The sequence below is a fragment of the Barbus barbus genome, assembly GCF_936440315.1.
Source record: "Barbus barbus genome assembly, chromosome: 14".
Taxonomy (NCBI): domain Eukaryota; kingdom Metazoa; phylum Chordata; class Actinopteri; order Cypriniformes; family Cyprinidae; genus Barbus; species Barbus barbus.
In genome coordinates this window covers 3,240,633-3,261,171 of record NC_136742.1, presented here as the reverse complement: position 1 = coordinate 3,261,171, position 20,539 = coordinate 3,240,633, and the positions used below count along the sequence as shown (strand labels likewise).

Below are 20,539 nucleotides of genomic sequence, written 5' to 3'. Positions count from 1 at the left end.
GGAAGAGAGGAGAGGCACATAATCCACGTTGCTTGAGGTCCAGTGTAAAGTTTCCACAGTCATTGATGGTTTGGGGTGCCATGTCATCTGCTGGTGTTGGGCCATTGTGTTTTCTGAGGTCCAAGGTCAACGCAGCCGTCTACCAGGAAGTTTTAGAGCACTTCATGCTTCCTGCTGCTGACCAACTTTATGGAGATGCAGATTTCATTTTCCAACAGGACTTGGCACCTGCACACACTGCCAAAGCTACCAGTACCTGGTTTAAGGACCATGGTATCCCTGTTCTTGATTGGCCAGCAAACTCGCCTGACCTTAACCCCATAGAAAACCTATGGGGTATTGTGAAGAGGAAGATGCAATATGCCAGACCCAACAATTCAGAAGAGCTGAAGGCCACTATCAGAGCAACATGGGCTCTCATAACACCTGAGCAGTGCCACAGACTGATCGACTCCATGCCATGCCGCATTGCTGCAGTAATCCAGGCCAAAGGAGCCCCAACTAAATATTGAGTGCTGTACATGCTCATACTTTTCATGTTCATACTTTTCAGTTGGCCAACATTTCTAAAAATATTTTTTTTTGCATTGGTCTTAATTGATATTCTAATTTTCTGAGATACTGAATTTGGGACTTTCATTAGTTGTCAGTTATAATCGTCAAAATTAAAGGAAATAAACATTTGAAATATATCAGTCTGTGTGTAATGAATGAATCTAATATACAAGTTTCACTTTTTGAATGGTATTACTGAAATAAATCAACTTTTTCATGATATTCTAATTTTATGACCAGCACCTGTATATATTGGAATTACAAGGTAGGAGGTCATATATGAAACCGATGTTAATACCAAAAAATGGTTCAGAAACTGGTTCAGAAAACCAAAAATGTTATGTTTTTATTTATTATTGTTATTATTATTTAATTTTAAATCATCAGAATGTTAGAGTATTTGTTGACTTTTGTTGGGTAATGGTATAAAAAAAACTGTATTCTGTATTCTCAATACACTTAGGCTCTACGTTATGTAATTTACAGGCCTACTTTATTACCCTACACAAAAACGACAGCCACAAACAAAGAAAATAGAATCACAAAGGTGAGCTGACAAAACAACTGGTTACTTAAGCACTATGGACAGCACCAGAGATTTGTACACAGCACATATTTGTGGCTTCACAGTTATGAGGCATGGTCAAGGTTGCAAATATATGTTTAACATATTTGATGTTTTGTGAGTACAAGTCAGACAGAAGAGAAAAGAGAGCTTCCAATGGGCATATGAACTGAACGTGATAATAACAGCAGTATTACATGTGATGCAAAAGATATAACTGTATTTACATCTAGAAGTTACATATCTCAATGACATTTGTATTGCACAAATTAATGTCCACCAAAAATATTTCTGTGTCCAAAAAATGCTCGATGGACAGTCACACGCACAAAGGAATAGAAATGGAGGTCTCTTCTGGCCATTGTTCACATCTGAGTGCAACTAACTGTACAACTTCAGATCAAGAAAGATGTTTGCATTATTGTGCAACTTCTGTCATCTCTTCTGCCTTAGGCATTATTGTGTCTGAAACAGAAAAATGGGTAACTACTTTTATTAAAAGAAAACACGGACTGAAGTCTTCAAAGAATGTTTGTTTTCTAATGAAAAATGGGATTTTTGTAACATGGAATGTGTGACATTTTGACAAAATGTACTATCAATCTGAGTGGGGACTGGACTGTAAAAACTATGGATATTATATTAATGATTAACTGAATGTCTGGTTAAAACTGCATATTTATGTTTTTTTCCTCTTTGTGTGTTGGGGGAGGGGGAAGTGGAGGTGTGTAAGCTTTATGAATGTAGAGACACAACATTGTGAGTTTTGGGGGGGCTCTTATTTTGTAATTCCACATCAGCCAGTCCTGAAACGATGCATCTGACACTGTGGGAAGGAGTACTCTCAGTTTGAGGTGGAACTGGTCTGTGCCATCTAGAACTTTTCTTTTTATAGCTTTTTGAAAGTAGACACAAAACAACACGTATTTGAAAGTTGTAGGGGCTCTTATTTGGGAATTACACATCAGACAGTCCAGAAACAATGTATCTGACACTGTGGGAAGGTGTACTCTCTGTCTGAGGTGGAACTGGTCTGTGCAATCTAGAACTTTTCTTTTTATAGCTTTTTGAAAGTAGACACAAAACAAAATGTATATGAGATTTGGGAGGCTCTTATTTTGTAATTCCACATCAGACAGTCCTGAAACGATTCATTTGACACTGTGGGAAGGTGTCCTCTCAGTCTGAGGTGGAACTGGTCTGTGCAATCTAGAACTTTTCTTTTTATAGCTTTTTGAAAGTAGACACAAAACAACATGTAAATGAGATTTGGGAGGCTCTTATTTTGTAATTCCACATCAGCCAGTCCTGAAACGATGCATCTCACACTGTGGGAAGGTGTCCTCTCAATCTGAGGTGGAACTGGTCTGTGCAATCTAGAACTTTTCTTTTTATTGCTTTTTGAAAGTAGACACAAAACAACACTTATTTGAAAGTTGTGGGGGCTCTTATTTTGTAATTACACATCAGACAGTCTTGAAACGATGCATCTGACACTGCGGGAAGGTGTACTCTCAGTCTGAGGTGGAACTGGCCTGTGCAATCTAGAACTTTTCTTTTTATTGCTTTTTGAAAGTAGACACAAAACAACACTTATTTGAAAGTTGTGGGGCTCTTATTTTGTAATTACACATCAGCCAGTCCTGAAACGATGCATCTGACACTGTGGGAAGGAGTACTCTCAGTTTGAGGTGGAACTGGTCTGTGCCATCTAGAACTTTTCTTTTTATAGCTTTTTGAAAGTAGACACAAAACAACACGTATTTGAAAGTTGTAGGGGCTCTTATTTGGGAATTACACATCAGACAGTCCAGAAACAATGTATCTGACACTGTGGGAAGGTGTACTCTCTGTCTGAGGTGGAACTGGTCTGTGCAATCTAGAACTTTTCTTTTTATAGCTTTTTGAAAGTAGACACAAAACAAAATGTATATGAGATTTGGGAGGCTCTTATTTTGTAATTCCACATCAGACAGTCCTGAAACGATTCATTTGACACTGTGGGAAGGTGTCCTCTCAGTCTGAGGTGGAACTGGTCTGTGCAATCTAGAACTTTTCTTTTTATAGCTTTTTGAAAGTAGACACAAAACAACATGTAAATGAGATTTGGGAGGCTCTTATTTTGTAATTCCACATCAGCCAGTCCTGAAACGATGCATCTCACACTGTGGGAAGGTGTCCTCTCAATCTGAGGTGGAACTAGTCTGTGCAATCTAGAACTTTTCTTTTTATTGCTTTTTGAAAGTAGACACAAAACAACACTTATTTGAAAGTTGTGGGGGCTCTTATTTTGTAATTACACATCAGACAGTCTTGAAACGATGCATCTGACACTGCGGGAAGGTGTACTCTCAGTCTGAGGTGGAACTGGCCTGTGCAATCTAGAACTTTTCTTTTTATTGCTTTTTGAAAGTAGACACAAAACAACACTTATTTGAAAGTTGTGGGGCTCTTATTTTGTAATTACACATCAGCCAGTCCTGAAACGATGCATCTGACACTGTGGGAAGGTGTCCTCTCAATCTGAGGTGGAACTGGTCTGTGCAATCTAGAACTTTTCTTTTTATTGCTTTTTGAAAGTAGACACAAAACAACACTTATTTGAAAGTTGTGGGGGCTCTTATTTTGTAATTACACATCAGACAGTCCTGAAACGATTCATTTGACACTGTGGGAAGGTGTCCTCTCAGTCTGAGGTGGAACTGGTCTGTGCAATCTAGAACTTTTCTTTTTATAGCTTTTTGAAAGTAGACACAAAACAACATGTAAATGAGATTTGGGAGGCTCTTATTTTGTAATTCCACATCAGCCAGTCCTGAAACGATGCATCTCACACTGTGGGAAGGTGTCCTCTCAATCTGAGGTGGAACTGGTCTGTGCAATCTAGAACTTTTCTTTTTATATATTTTTGAAAGTAGACACAAAACAACATGTAAATGAGATTTGGGAGGCTCTTATTTTGTAATTCCACATCAGCCAGTCCTGAAACGATGCATCTGACACTGTGGGAAGGTGTCCTCTCAGTCTGAGGTGGAACTGGTCTGTGCAATCTAGAACTTTTCTTTTTATTTATTTTTGAAAGTCAACACAAAACAACATGTATATGAGATTTGGGAGGCTCTTATTTTGTAATTCCACATCAGCCAGTCCTGAAACGATGCATCTCACACTGTGGGAAGGTGTACTCTCTGTCTGAGGTGGAACTGGTCTGTGCAATCTAGAACTTTTTTTTTTTATAGCTTCTTGAAAGTAGACACAAAACAAAATGTATATGAGATTTGGGAGGCTCTTATTTTGTAATTACACATCAGCCAGTCCTGAAACGATGCATCTCACACTGTGGGAAGGTGTACTCTCTGTCTGAGGTGGAACTGGTCTGTGCAATCTAGAACTTTTTTTTTTATAGCTTTTTGAAAGTAGACACAAAACAAAATGTATATGAGATTTGGGAGGCTCTTATTTTGTAATTACACATCAGCCAGTCCTGAAACGATGCATCTCACACTGTGGGAAGGTGTACTCTCTGTCTGAGGTGGAACTGGTCTGTGCAATCTAGAACTTTTTTTTTTATAGCTTTTTGAAAGTAGACACAAAACAACATGTATATGAGATTTGGGAGGCTCTTATTTTGTAATTACACATCAGACAGTCCTGAAACGATTCATTTGACACTGTGGGAAGGTGTCCTCTCAATCTGAGGTGGAACTGGTCTGTGCAATCTAGAACTTTTCTTTTTATTGCTTTTTGAAAGTAGACACAAAACAACACTTATTTGAAAGTTGTGGGGGCTCTTATTTTGTAATTACACATCAGACAGTCTTGAAACGATGCATCTGACACTGCGGGAAGGTGTACTCTCAGTCTGAGGTGGAACTGGCCTGTGCAATCTAGAACTTTTCTTTTTATTGCTTTTTGAAAGTAGACACAAAACAACACTTATTTGAAAGTTGTGGGGCTCTTATTTTGTAATTACACATCAGCCAGTCCTGAAACGATGCATCTGACACTGTGGGAAGGTGTACTCTCAGTCTGAGGTGGAACTGGTCTGTGCAATCTAGAACTTTTCTTTTTATAGCTTTTTGAAAGTAGACACAAAACAACATGTATATGAGATTTGGGAGGCTCTTATTTTGTAATTACACATCAGCCAGTCCTGAAACGATGCATCTCACACTGTGGGAAGGTGTCCTCTCAATCTGAGGTGGAACTGGTCTGTGCAATCTAGAACTTTTCTTTTTATAGCTTTTTGAAAGTAGACACAAAACAACACGTATTTGAAAGTTGTAGGGGCTCTTATTTTGTAATTACACATCAGACAGTCTTGAAACGATGCATCTGACACTGTGGGAAGGTGTCCTCTCAGTCTGAGGTGGAACTGGTCTGTGCAATCTAGAACTTTTCTTTTTATTTATTTTTGAAAGTAAACACAAAACAACATGTATATGAGATTTGGGAGGCTCTTATTTTGTAATTCCACATCAGCCAGTCCTGAAACGATGCATCTCACACTGTGGGAAGGTGTACTCTCAGTCTGAGGTGGAACTGGTCTGTGCAATCTAGAACTTTTCTTTTTATTGCTCTTGAAAGTAGACACAAAACAACACTTATTTGAAAGTTGTGGGGGCTCTTATTTTGTAATTACACATCAGACAGTCTTGAAACGATGCATCTGACACTGTGGGAAGGTGTCCTCTCAGTCTGAGGTGGAACTGGTCTGTGCAATCTAGAACGTTTCTTTTTATTTATTTTTGAAAGTAAACACAAAACAACATGTATATGAGATTTGGGAGGCTCTTATTTTGTAATTCCACATCAGCCAGTCCTGAAACGATGCATCTCACACTGTGGGAAGGTGTACTCTCTGTCTGAGGTGGAACTGGTCTGTGCAATCTAGAACTTTTTTTTTTATAGCTTTTTGAAAGTAGACACAAAACAAAATGTATATGAGATTTGGGAGGCTCTTATTTTGTAATTACACATCAGCCAGTCCTGAAACGATGCATCTCACACTGTGGGAAGGTGTACTCTCTGTCTGAGGTGGAACTGGTCTGTGCAATCTAGAACTTTTTTTTTTATAGCTTTTTGAAAGTAGACACAAAACAACATGTATATGAGATTTGGGAGGCTCTTATTTTGTAATTCCACATCAGCCAGTCCTGAAACGATGCATCTCACACTGTGGGAAGGTGTCCTCTCAATCTGAGGTGGAACTGGTCTGTGCAATCTAGAACTTTTCTTTTTATAGCTTTTTGAAAGTAGACACAAAACAACATGTATATGAGATTTGGGAGGCTCTTATTTTGTAATTCCACATCAGCCAGTCCTGAAACGATGCATCTCACACTGTGGGAAGGTGTACTCTCTGTCTGAGGTGGAACTGGTCTGTGCAATCTAGAACTTTTTTTTTTATAGCTTTTTGAAAGTAGACACAAAACAAAATGTATATGAGATTTGGGAGGCTCTTATTTTGTAATTACACATCAGCCAGTCCTGAAACGATGCATCTCACACTGTGGGAAGGTGTACTCTCTGTCTGAGGTGGAACTGGTCTGTGCAATCTAGAACTTTTTTTTTTATAGCTTTTTGAAAGTAGACACAAAACAACATGTATATGAGATTTGGGAGGCTCTTATTTTGTAATTACACATCAGACAGTCCTGAAACGATTCATTTGACACTGTGGGAAGGTGTCCTCTCAGTCTGAGGTGGAACTGGTCTGTGCAATCTAGAACTTTTCTTTTTATAGCTTTTTGAAAGTAGACACAAAACAACATGTAAATGAGATTTGGGAGGCTCTTATTTTGTAATTCCACATCAGACAGTCCTGAAACGATTCATTTGACACTGTGGGAAGGTGTCCTCTCAGTCTGAGGTGGAACTGGTCTGTGCAATCTAGAACTTTTCTTTTTATAGCTTTTTGAAAGTAGACACAAAACAACATGTAAATGAGATTTGGGAGGCTCTTATTTTGTAATTACACATCAGACAGTCTTGAAACGATGCATCTGACACTGCGGGAAGGTGTACTCTCAGTCTGAGGTGGAACTGGCCTGTGCAATCTAGAACTTTTCTTTTTATTGCTTTTTGAAAGTAGACACAAAACAACACTTATTTGAAAGTTGTGGGGCTCTTATTTTGTAATTACACATCAGCCAGTCCTGAAACGATGCATCTGACACTGTGGGAAGGTGTCCTCTCAGTCTGAGGTGGAACTGGTCTGTGCAATCTAGAACTTTTCTTTTTATAGCTTTTTGAAAGTAGACACAAAACAACATGTAAATGAGATTTGGGAGGCTCTTATTTTGTAATTCCACATCAGCCAGTCCTGAAACGATGCATCTCACACTGTGGGAAGGTGTCCTCTCAATCTGAGGTGGAACTGGTCTGTGCAATCTAGAACTTTTCTTTTTATTGCTTTTTGAAAGTAGACACAAAACAACACTTATTTGAAAGTTGTGGGGGCTCTTATTTTGTAATTACACATCAGACAGTCTTGAAACGATGCATCTGACACTGCGGGAAGGTGTACTCTCAGTCTGAGGTGGAACTGGCCTGTGCAATCTAGAACTTTTCTTTTTATTGCTTTTTGAAAGTAGACACAAAACAACACTTATTTGAAAGTTGTGGGGCTCTTATTTTGTAATTACACATCAGCCAGTCCTGAAACGATGCATCTGACACTGTGGGAAGGTGTACTCTCAGTCTGAGGTGGAACTGGTCTGTGCAATCTAGAACTTTTCTTTTTATAGCTTTTTGAAAGTAGACACAAAACAACATGTATATGAGATTTGGGAGGCTCTTATTTTGTAATTACACATCAGCCAGTCCTGAAACGATGCATCTCACACTGTGGGAAGGTGTCCTCTCAATCTGAGGTGGAACTGGTCTGTGCAATCTAGAACTTTTCTTTTTATAGCTTTTTGAAAGTAGACACAAAACAACACGTATTTGAAAGTTGTAGGGGCTCTTATTTTGTAATTACACATCAGACAGTCTTGAAACGATGCATCTGACACTGTGGGAAGGTGTCCTCTCAGTCTGAGGTGGAACTGGTCTGTGCAATCTAGAACTTTTCTTTTTATTTATTTTTGAAAGTAAACACAAAACAACATGTATATGAGATTTGGGAGGCTCTTATTTTGTAATTCCACATCAGCCAGTCCTGAAACGATGCATCTCACACTGTGGGAAGGTGTACTCTCAGTCTGAGGTGGAACTGGTCTGTGCAATCTAGAACTTTTCTTTTTATTGCTTTTGAAAGTAGACACAAAACAACACTTATTTGAAAGTTGTGGGGGCTCTTATTTTGTAATTACACATCAGACAGTCTTGAAACGATGCATCTGACACTGTGGGAAGGTGTCCTCTCAGTCTGAGGTGGAACTGGTCTGTGCAATCTAGAACTTTTCTTTTTATTTATTTTTGAAAGTAAACACAAAACAACATGTATATGAGATTTGGGAGGCTCTTATTTTGTAATTCCACATCAGCCAGTCCTGAAACGATGCATCTCACACTGTGGGAAGGTGTACTCTCAGTCTGAGGTGGAACTGGTCTGTGCAATCTAGAACTTTTCTTTTTATTGCTTTTGAAAGTAGACACAAAACAACACTTATTTGAAAGTTGTGGGGGCTCTTATTTTGTAATTACACATCAGACAGTCTTGAAACGATGCATCTGACACTGTGGGAAGGTGTCCTCTCAGTCTGAGGTGGAACTGGTCTGTGCAATCTAGAACGTTTCTTTTTATTTATTTTTGAAAGTAAACACAAAACAACATGTATATGAGATTTGGGAGGCTCTTATTTTGTAATTCCACATCAGCCAGTCCTGAAACGATGCATCTCACACTGTGGGAAGGTGTACTCTCTGTCTGAGGTGGAACTGGTCTGTGCAATCTAGAACTTTTTTTTTTATAGCTTTTTGAAAGTAGACACAAAACAAAATGTATATGAGATTTGGGAGGCTCTTATTTTGTAATTACACATCAGCCAGTCCTGAAACGATGCATCTCACACTGTGGGAAGGTGTACTCTCTGTCTGAGGTGGAACTGGTCTGTGCAATCTAGAACTTTTTTTTTTATAGCTTTTTGAAAGTAGACACAAAACAACATGTATATGAGATTTGGGAGGCTCTTATTTTGTAATTCCACATCAGCCAGTCCTGAAACGATGCATCTCACACTGTGGGAAGGTGTCCTCTCAATCTGAGGTGGAACTGGTCTGTGCAATCTAGAACTTTTCTTTTTATAGCTTTTTGAAAGTAGACACAAAACAAAATGTATATGAGATTTGGGAGGCTCTTATTTTGTAATTCCACATCAGCCAGTCCTGAAACGATGCATCTCACACTGTGGGAAGGTGTACTCTCTGTCTGAGGTGGAACTGGTCTGTGCAATCTAGAACTTTTTTTTTTATAGCTTTTTGAAAGTAGACACAAAACAAAATGTATATGAGATTTGGGAGGCTCTTATTTTGTAATTACACATCAGCCAGTCCTGAAACGATGCATCTCACACTGTGGGAAGGTGTACTCTCTGTCTGAGGTGGAACTGGTCTGTGCAATCTAGAACTTTTTTTTTTATAGCTTTTTGAAAGTAGACACAAAACAAAATGTATATGAGATTTGGGAGGCTCTTATTTTGTAATTCCACATCAGCCAGTCCTGAAACGATGCATCTCACACTGTGGGAAGGTGTCCTCTCAATCTGAGGTGGAACTGGTCTGTGCAATCTAGAACTTTTCTTTTTATAGCTTTTTGAAAGTAGACACAAAACAACATGTATATGAGATTTGGGAGGCTCTTATTTTGTAATTCCACATCAGCCAGTCCTGAAACGATTCATCTGACACTGCGGGAAGGTGTCCTCTCAGTCTGAGGTGGAACTGGTCTGTGCAATCTAGAACTTTTCTTTTTATAGCTTTTTGAATGTAGAGACGCAGAAACCGTATATTCTTGCTCTTATTTTGTAATATGAGTATTGGAGGGCTTTTATTTTGGTATTCAACATCATCAGACAGTCACGGACTGTGTGTTGGGAAAAAAATCGCGTTTGCCAGAAGAGCGCTTGCAATCACATCAGTTCTCTGACTGGTTTACCGTAATAAGCAGTTTATGCGCGACCGTAGAAATAACGTGGCGGCTAGATTGACCGAGTTTTTCCACTTGGCGGCTGGCCTGACCGCAGTAAAATACGGGTCATTACGGCACAGTGCTATAAAACCAAAGCGCACGCCACGCATCGCCGGTGCTCCGTCGGTGGTAATTGCTACCAGTTTATGAATGGGGATATCATTTTCTCTTACATATTTTTTAAACTCATTGTAAATATCCTCACCTCGCGTTCTCTCCTTTAAGTGCAAAAGAGTGAGGAAGTCCTCTTTTGTTGTAGAATCCTGGAAAGCCATTCTAACAAAAACAACAAGCTGAGCTGTGTCCACTGCATCCAGAGATTCGTCGAACTGCAGTGAAAAATATTCACAGAGTGACAAGTCCTTTAACAAGTCCTTTAACACCTGTCGATCCACGTCCTCTGACAGTGACTCGACCCTCCTTGCCACTGATGCAGGGCCGAGAGGTACAGCACGGAGTGAGGCTTTTATATCGTCTTTGTTTTTGAAATCCTTGAAAATAGTCTCCGCAGTAATGGCCATGGCTTCCTTGAATAATGGGCTCTAAGCAACGAGAATTCTGATGTATTTCCGCTCATACGTTATACCGGCAAGGGCGCTTCCGGTTTGTATGGTAACTAAGAAACCATCAGCTGTGGGAGAGTCACGCCCCCTCACTAAAACAACAAATATAACGCCGTAGTTTTATACAGTTTTAAATCGAGTTTATATATATGTATATATTATTATTATTATTATATTATATTATATCTTCTCCATAACCATGGAAAATACGTTTTTCCGACGTCAAAAGCAAATGAAGGCAGCCTCGGAGCACTGTAGTGTGCCGCTGTGCTCTGTGTCTTCACGCTACAACTCCTGTGCTAGTTTTCATTCCTTCCCGGTGAAGGAAGAGATCAGGAAAAAATGGATTGTAAACATTAGAAGGATCAACTTCCAAATCACGAAACACACAAAGGTATGCAGTGTACATTTCAAACCAGATGATTTTGTGGAAGGAACAAGTAGGAGGCGTCTGAAAAAAGGTGCTGTCCCTTCAGTATTTGAGTGGAACCGTGAACGCCAAATGCAGCCGCCGAGGTTAAGTGTTTGGGAACGACAAGAGCGACCACCGCTACCGGAATCAGATATGGAGGAAAACGAAATGGAAATTGATCGTGGACATACAGTCGAACACGATTATTGTTCAGTTCCGGAGCCTGCAGCTCTAGACTTATCACTATGTGAAAATGAGGAGTTGAAGAGAGAGATAGAAGATCTGCGGAAACAACTGGAGCAGGCCATGGTGAATAGCCGCTTTGGCCTCCAGAGGTTCGCGGGGTCTGATGAGGATATTCGCTTTTACACAAGGTAAAACCATTTTGTGATTATCATATGTTATGTAAGCAATTAACACAAAAAAATTATGTAGAATGCAGTTGTGGGAGGGGGGGGGGGGGTGTTTGGTGAAGGGCAGGGGTGGGAATGGGTGGGCAAAAGTGTAAAGGTGATAAAGTGGTGTGGGCAGGAGGTATGTATGTGGCTTGTGTGGGAGGGGGAGCAGGAGGGGTGGTTGGGGCTAAGTCAGTGTAGTTTCGTTATCTGAGAATCAGTTTAAGACTGTAGTAATTACCTAATTACAGTACCATGTGTTATGCCTTAAATGTTTTAAAGGAAACTTTTTTTTTCTTTTTTTTTTCAGATTTGTAACCTATAAACACATGATGGCCTTCTGGGAACAGATTGAACCTTCAACACACAGGATGATTCGCGTCACCAGCTCCAAAGTCACCAGGGAGACTGGGCTATATGTGAAGACTCGGGCTCTTCCTGCAATCGATGAATTCTTCCTCTTCATGATGCACCTTGCTTTGGGCCTCAAGCAGAAAGACCTGGCTCATCGCTTTCATGTCCATCAGACTACAGTGAGCCGCATCATAACCACTTGGGCGAACTTCCTCTATTTTCTTTTAGGTTCTGTGCAAATTTGGTTGCCGAAAGAGAGAGTACGAGCCTACCTGCCAGAGGAATTTGAGAATTTCCGAGACACCCAGGTCATCCTGGACTGTACCGAGCTCCGCTGCCAAACGCCTTCGTCTCTACTACTACAGAGTGAGGTCTTTTCCAACTACAAGTCTCACTGCACCTTCAAGGCTTTGATAGGAATGGCACCTCATGGTGCAGTAACTTTTGTCTCTGGACTGTATGCAGGGTCAATCAGTGACCGGGAGCTGTTCAAGCAATCAGGGATCATCGACGTCCTTACCCCTGACATGGCCATAATGGTGGACAAGGGCTTCTTAATTGATAACCTGGTACCATGCAAAATCCATAGGCCTGCTTTTGTGACCAAGGGCACACAAATGTCTGCCGGAGTGGTGAGACACACTCAGTCTGTGGCCAGGCTCAGGGTGCATGTTGAACGCCTGATCCGGCGGGTGAAGGAACATAAGTTGTTTGACGCAGTCATCCCCTTGTCCATTTCTGGTAGCATTAACCAACTGTTTGCAGTGTCATGTCTTCTCATTAACTATCAGAATGGACCACTTGTCAAGGCATGGGCTCAGTGAGTCTACACAGCATCATTCTTGTCTGTGTACTAAGTCTTTTAAAGTCTTTATTTGGCACATTGAAATGTTGTAAATATACTGTTGTAAATATGGTCTGGAAACTCTAATTTTCTTACTATGATTGGCTAATAGATTTTTTGCTTGTTGCTTTTGTTTCTGGGATCTTTTTTGTCTTGCAACATATAATTCTGTTAACTATCAGATTGGACCACTTGTCAAGGCATGGTTTGAAATATTGTAAATATTTTCTGCAAACTGTCTAATTTTCTTACTATGATTGCCTGATGTTTTTTTGCTTGCCTTTTGACTAACCACAAATAGTTCGTACCAACATTCTTTCATTACTGATACCTGATAATTAACATTCTTCTTGACCAGTTGGTTCATTAAAAAATTTTTTTTTACAATCCAACTTTTGACCTCCTTCCTTTGTTAGAGCAGCCATAGTTAAACCTGCAATAGCAACACAGTTCTAATTCTGTCAATCTTCTGCCACCTGCTCAAATCTTTATTTACAATGGTGAAAGACATGACTAAGATACAGTATTTTTAAGTGTCTTTTCTATTTATTAAAATGTTGAGTCATAAGTTATATTTATGAATTACATTTATTATGACAGTTACCTACAACATTCCTTCACAATTATTAAAGCAAATAAATAAATAAATAAGTACACAAAATCCCTTTCAGAGCACATCAACAGTAACTTGATGGTCCATGGGCACTTTGGGAAAAGCTGTACTATTGTATGCTAGTTTACATTGACAGTTATGTAACAGTATAAAAATATCTGTGAACAGCAGCAGTATACAGTGTAACAGTATGCATTCTGTATACAAAGTAACAATTTCCATTTTGTATAGACTTGCTAACATAAACAACAGATCAGTTCAGATATTGTATAGATTTGCAAAAATTAACAATAACATCTGAACTCACTGAACTGATTGAAACTGATTAATGAACCGATTGAAACTGATTAAATTTATTGAAAGGTACTATGCCCAAGGCCATTGGAGTGACTTACTGCAAACACTTCTGTACGTAGTGGTAAAAGAAAAAATGGTCTGCTCTGTCTCTAATGGTGTGCATTACATCAATATCTTTATAAATTCGCTCAACTAACATGTCTTCCTGAGCGCAAACAACAAAATCACACCACTCTAGCCCTGTCAAGAGCATCTGACCTTGAACTTGCCAGTAGTACTTGTGCTGCCTCCTGAGTTTCAAAGCACCACCAGACATTTTTAGATAGGGGCAGTCCACATAGCTCTGGATATTGGGGCATTTGACCTCAAGGAGACCAAATGGTGGGTTCCCAGATGGATCAAAGATGACTCCATCAGGAGAGCTACCTAGCCATGGAGCATCAGGATGTACAATGAACCCACAGGGCGAACAGTTCACGTTTTTAAGAGTGCAGTACTCTTTAACAGCGAGTGGCTCCATTTCAATACCTCTCCTCATGTGTGTGGTCTGGCCAGTCCCCCTGAGAATTCTCTCAGCCAGATTCTCTGCAGATGTATGTCCACGAACATGGCATACCTCGTGGAAACGAGTAGATGTCACTCTCATCTTTCTCAAACGATGCCACTCCTGGCACGAACTCTGCACTTGTGTTGCAGCTTCTATCCTGTGGGCCATGTTGAATGACACCTCCAGAGACTTCAGGTGTAGATGTTCCTGCTCTGATAGAACATAGGCACAGGATGGTGGTTCGAGCCTGTAGCTGTGGATGGGAAGGGAGGGTGAGGAAGGGGCAGATGGGATGTTGATGACTTCCCTCAGTGCTGGTGGTTTATGCTGAAATGACAGAACGCTCCCTGCCTGGACAGCTCCAAAAGCAGACTGGACTAACGGGACATCAGCTGACATACCCATTGTTGTTACCAAGGGTGCAAGTGAAGGGGGAAAGTCATTGTACACCTCTGATACTCTCAACATGGCAAGATCTGGCAGTTCCCCATCCAGTGCCTTGTAGAGAGAACTTCTGAAAAATATTACCAGTAAAAAAAAAAAAAAAAGGATTAAATAAAAAAATCACTACACCAAATTTCTGCCACAACATACATAAAATGGGTTACATGCAAAAACCACACCGAGATACAAAGTAAAGAATCTCACCTTACACAGTCTGTTGTTGAATTTCTGGGTTTTCGAAACTCCATTTCTCCAACTGGGCCTGGCCTAACACCCTAACATCAGAGTCACATTCAACATGGCATCACAATAGCTAAATATATGCACAGTAATAGTACAGTTCACATGTTACATGACTTACCAGGGTCCTTGGTTTATGCCAGATCTGCTCTGTGTCTGTGCAGCTGTGCACCGGGGGAACAGCAGGAATGTTTAGCTGCGAATAGTGGGCAGTCTGATAAAGTAGTGCAACCAAATGATTACATAAGGCACAGCCCGCCACACAGGAACAATGGCTGCTCACCAAAGCAACAGGTTTTGAGTGCTTTAACATCATCTAGGGAGAAATAGAAGCTTAGATGAGATATTGCTTGGCAGATAAAGCATTAACAAGAAAAATAATGCTGTATTCTGAGGCTCACAGACAAAATATGAAAATGTATTAATTTGTAACAATATAATACAGGCCTACTTTGCTTAGATAATGTTACTTTTATTAAGCGGACAAGCAATTTATCAGCTTCCCTAACCATTTCCCTAACAACAACCCTACTCTCAAGTCGTGTGGCTTTTCACTTTTCTTCATGGATCTATGACAGACTGCCCTCACGCTGACCTCTCCGGTCACCTTGTCTTTCACTGACACTGTGAGGAAGGATGACGAAGACACAATTTGAGACTGTAACGTTACATTTTTACACAGTATCTTGACAGTATCTCTATAAAATAAAACACACAAACTCACAATCGAAAGTTAGCTGACAAGTCTGTCAGTCATAGTCGAACAAAACAACTAACTTTAACGTCAGCCATCTAATCATTCAGTTAACGCTAACGGTAGCTGCTACAATAACATTTAAACGTAACGACTTACCCTCGTAGTTATCGATGTAGCTGGCTATATACATCTTAAATCCCTTTTCCCGTTTGCTGGAGGGAGTGGGGCATGACTTCTTGACAAGTCGGTCCACATCATTGATATTCAGACGAGGTAGGTCTTGAAGACAGCGAGTGTAAAAATGAGCCATGTTTACCAGCTGTCGGTCAAGAAAGCTAGAATTTCGCGGTCAGTGTAACCGGAAGTTTGTCAGCCGGTATAAGCCAATCCGGAATTGTGACGCGCATAGAGCCCATTCGCCGTCCGTAAAAGGCTTTTTGTTTTAGCCAGAAAGTGACTTACACGAAACGATGGTTCAGTAGCAGCCTTATTTTGATCAGAAGATTTTGTAAAAAGTGATTGCTGAGCCTTCAACTCAGATCTCAGCTCGTCAACTTTCCGTGCACGAATCGCGCTCTTTTGCGGGTAACTTAGCAGTCTTTAAATTTCGGGTGGTTGGTATTGTGGTGCCGCTCCAGATTCCCTCTTTTACATAATGCTTGTTTTTGGTGGCACAACATACATACACACTTATCTTTTACCAAGGTAAACAGAAATTCCTGTTCCCATTCTGGATAAAATTTGTATGTTTTTGCCTTCTTTCGTGGAGCCTCCGCCATTCTAGTTTGACTGTTACCTCGCGGCCACGAGCTATCACCATGGAGATCCATATTGACGTTTGCGACAGTTAATTTACGGGCGCTCTTCTTTTATCTGATTGGTCACTTCATTGAAAATAAATAAAGCAGTTGGATTAAGAAATACAGATGCTTGAAAAACTGAAAAAGTTTTTTTATTTTCGGGAGCTACCGGGACAGTGATAAAGATCGCGATCGACGGGTTGGCGACCACTGATTAACAGTTCCAGCAGTCATGATGATTCATTGATCTCATCTCTGGTAATGTCAGTTTTCTTGATTATTCTTAATTTAAAATTGCGTAGGAATGTTAGTTTACATTAGCAATTAATTACATTTTTCAGTTAATTAAAAGATTATTAGGTGATGCTTTACAAGGTTTAAGTTTATCATTAGCTAACCACATCTGTTAATATGAACTAATAAAGAATCTAATCTCAGCATTTACTAATGCATGTTTAAACTTGAAAATGCTAATTTAAATTAACCTGAACTAACATTGACAAAAAAAATTATATATTTTTATTAACTAATGTAAACGGAGATGAGCAAATATTGTAAATGTATTGCTCATGGTTAGGTCATATTAGTTAATGCATTGACCATCCTTAACTACACAACCTTTTCGTAAAGTGTGACCACTTATTAAAACAAGTAAACTTTTTGAACAGTCAGTTTTGTTACCCAATTGTGTTCTTCTCTTACAAATGTTTAAAAATAATCTAGGAAACCAGTCTTCCAAGTGGTGGCTCTTACAGTCCTGACATTGAAGACATTCCCTGTGCTGGGCCCAGCACATCTGCTCCGGTCAAGTTTCTAATACTTCATGCTGATGCTTGTAATTTGTTAAGAATGGTATATAAAATATGGACTATTTTGTAATGCAGGATTTTGTTTTTTGTTTCCATTTTTAGGACAGTAGATGTGATTCAAGGGGTGTTCCTGGATGGGAGGCAGTGGATAACCTGGCAGGGTACCTCATCAGCCTCAACCGCACTATCGCTGCTTTGTCAACCAACGAGATAGCAGAGATCTTGAGGTTGTATTCGTGTCTGCATGCCATTGATCAGGTCCCCGTCCAAGTATTCCCTTAAGTGCAAGAAAAATGTCTTGCCAGGTCCCTGGAGAGCTTCTCTGAAACGTAGTGGCTCAGCCCCTGGTCAGCAAGCGGCTGAGAGGTGAGTTAAATTATAGTGCACCTGTGTTAAACTTGAGTCTTGTTTCATGCTGCCTGTGTAATAATTGAATTCCTCTGTAATGATAAAAAAGAGAATTGTGAAGAGTCATGTGATCTAATAACTTCTTTACAGTGTGTGCCGTCATAAAGTATTCCACATTGCCTCATTTTCATCTGCATTAAATTCAAAAACATAATTAGTCTGTTTACAAAGCTACAATGAACCGTGGAATAATAACATCATACATGATGCAATCAATGCATCCTTTTATTCACAGACTGTTCATGACCCATGGCCAGGCTGCTCAGAGACCTGATGTCAACAGGATTTCAGAATGCATCGCACTCAAGCTTTTGAAGGAATTCAGGGAAGCCAGAAACAGGCCTAAAGACAACAAGGGCAAAATCTTTCCAATTCCTCAGGCCATTATGATGACGTATAGTCACATTAAGCAGCTGCTTGAAGATTGCAGAGAAGTGTTGGACAAGACCAACTTGGTGCTAGTTACGATCAACAACACTACAGTGTCATCTTGGTGAGTTGGTTCTTGATACTGGATGAGCTATTCTAATTCCAAATTTATTTGTATATTACACATATTAAATGTATACATTGTTTCACAGCAGCTTTATAGAAATGTTAATGGTTGGAATACTTTATTGCTTAATATTACACTCTCAGTTCTTGATTCTGGTTGGTCAGTTGTGACATTTTCTAAGTTGGTTTTCCACAGTAATGGCCGTCATCAGAAGCAGTGCTGTGTAACAGGCTACTCGTATGGTTATCTGAAGCCAGCACTGTTTCATGTCTCTTGAATCACACCATGGATTCTCTCTTTTCATTCAAACCCTGTAATACCCAGACAGATGAGCGTCTGTTATTCATTGTTGCTATAATCTACAGTCAATATTGGGGAAAGACAGACCTTGTAATGTTGCAACTCAGCAATCACAATCAATAATATACATCTAGCTGGTCATCACTGAAGGGTGTTAAACACTGTCCCATTCAGGATTTATTTGATGAAAACTGTCTGGATGTATATTTTCTGTTACATAGTCATCATTTATTTTAGACCTTGGTCAAGTCATCTTTATTATTATAGCACTTTATAAAATAGACAGTTCAGTGTCTATTTAAATTCATTCAATAACTGTGCAAAGATGATCAATTATAAAATTCGTTAACATCGACTACGAAGCAGCTCGCCCCCAGATTAGTTCAGTTCTCATCCAATAGTGTTAGTGCAGTCTGATCAATAATATTGTTAAATGTAAAGTGTCCCCTTAGTGATGTAGTTTACATTTTGTTTAGAATGGTTTAGTTCACAGTGTTTATTTAAACAATCAATCAGTTAAAATTAGCTGTGTATTAAATAATGATTCATGTGAGTGTACTGTAGGGGAAAGTTGTCATTTTAAAATCAGTCGTGCTCTCTTTAAGCTGAAAATGCTTATTTTTCTTTCCCAGGCTTTTAGACCGACAGAAAAGAACTGACCGGGACAGCTTGTTGCAAGGAGTGGAGCTCCCCCAGCAGATTGGTTTGGCGAATGAGCCACTGCCGAAGCCTAAAGTGCTCCCATCTGCACCAGTTGAACATCAGCATGTTCCCATTGAATTCCAGGAGCCTGAAAATCAGGAGCGTGAGGCAGTTATTCGGCAACGAAAATATGCGCGAACTGGAACTGCAGCATCTTCAGTTGTACACACAGACAGTGGGCTAGGAGGCTCATCTCCATCTGACACTCATGCAGCACACAAACATGTTTTCTGGCCTAGGGCTCAGCACTTTCCTGGTTGGCATACCTGGCCTGGCCACTCACATTTTCTTCAGTACATTCTAGTTATATATGTAATTATTTAGATTTGTTTATTACATAAAGATTTAATCTTTTTTTAAAAAATAAAACCTACTGGGTAGTAAGCATATAATGTCATTTTAGTTTTTTTGTTTATATATTTCCTTGTTTTATTATTGTTGTTATTATTGCATATATGTCATATTTGAGCTTTGGAATAAACCGTATTTGCAGAAGTAAGTTTTGTATGTTTTATTTTTTAGGTAAAATAGATAGAAATTATGACTTTTGTCATTTCGTTAGTTAAAATAAGTAAAAATGTGAAAAACTTTCAATTTAATTTTCCCAGCTAATTTTCAAATTGTTTCCTTCATTTATTCACTTTCCCCTTCATTTTTTCCTCATTTTTCCCTTTCCCCCTTCTTTTTCACATTTTTTTCTTTTCCCCCACCCGTAGCAGTCCCTTTTGCCCTGTTTTCTCCACCATCACCTTCTCCTAGTCCCTGCCTTTTGCCTGCTCCACACCCTCCTCCAGAGCCCCTGCTCTCCCTCCTCAGTTGGCGCTGTAGCCTGTAGTGCAGTATATAACCCCTGGTTTACACCTGTTTCACACATGCTCCGTTTGCAGTGTGTATGCGGTCTGTGTGCGTTACGTATGCGGTGCAGAAGCAGCACGGACTCATTGTGCTTTCACACAGAACGCGTTTGCAGTCCGCTCCTGATCCGTGGCTGTTTACCACAAACACAACATTTATCCATTATTTTGATTTCAAATCCAAACATTGTTAGCCTATACTGAAAGTGCTTTTTCAGCATTGTAATCCTCTTTTATCACAGTACAGTTACACAATCTTTCATAGACATATTCACGTTTAAACTCAATTAATATAAACAATTTAACATTTGGCTTCTAGATTTGTATATTAAGTTGCTCAAGCAAGTGGAAACACATTTAAACACAGCATACGGTCTACTTTTCACAAATATTTCAATTAAAACTTACCATAGACAGAAACAGTCGGCTCTCGTGCCTTTTACATTTAAATCTTTATTACAAACAGACCCGCGGGTCTTAAAGAACTTTGTTTTTCTACCTCAACAAGACA

At 39.6% G+C, this 20,539-nt stretch overlaps 2 protein-coding genes across 3 annotated transcripts in view; one reads left to right on the top strand and one right to left on the bottom strand.

Moving 5' to 3' along the window:
- The window catches only part of LOC306880127 (uncharacterized protein), a 49,632-nt gene extending 29,961 nt beyond the window's left edge, over positions 1–19,671 (top strand). The window contains exons 2-6 of one of the 2 annotated variants that reach the window (XM_079433447.1): positions 16,625–16,717; positions 17,183–17,263; positions 17,371–17,634; positions 17,912–18,169; positions 19,105–19,671. In XM_079433447.1, coding sequence (XP_079289573.1) covers positions 17,513–17,634; positions 17,912–18,169; positions 19,105–19,498 — 774 coding nt within the window. In that variant the 5' untranslated portion in view covers positions 16,625–16,717; positions 17,183–17,263; positions 17,371–17,512 and the 3' untranslated portion in view covers positions 19,499–19,671. The remainder of the gene's footprint in view (positions 1–16,624; positions 16,718–17,182; positions 17,264–17,370; positions 17,635–17,911; positions 18,170–19,104) is intronic. The other variant, XM_079433448.1, reaches the window with a different exon arrangement.
- Positions 13,359–16,010, bottom strand: LOC306880125 (uncharacterized protein). The gene is made up of 4 exons (XM_079433445.1): positions 15,816–16,010; positions 15,084–15,278; positions 14,927–14,997; positions 13,359–14,792 (listed from the first exon to the last, which is right to left on the bottom strand). Exons 2-4 carry the CDS (start codon positions 15,276–15,278, stop codon positions 13,826–13,828), a joined length of 1,233 nt encoding a protein of 410 aa, XP_079289571.1. The 5' UTR covers positions 15,816–16,010; the 3' UTR covers positions 13,359–13,825.
- Positions 19,672–20,539: the final 868 nt, after the last annotated feature.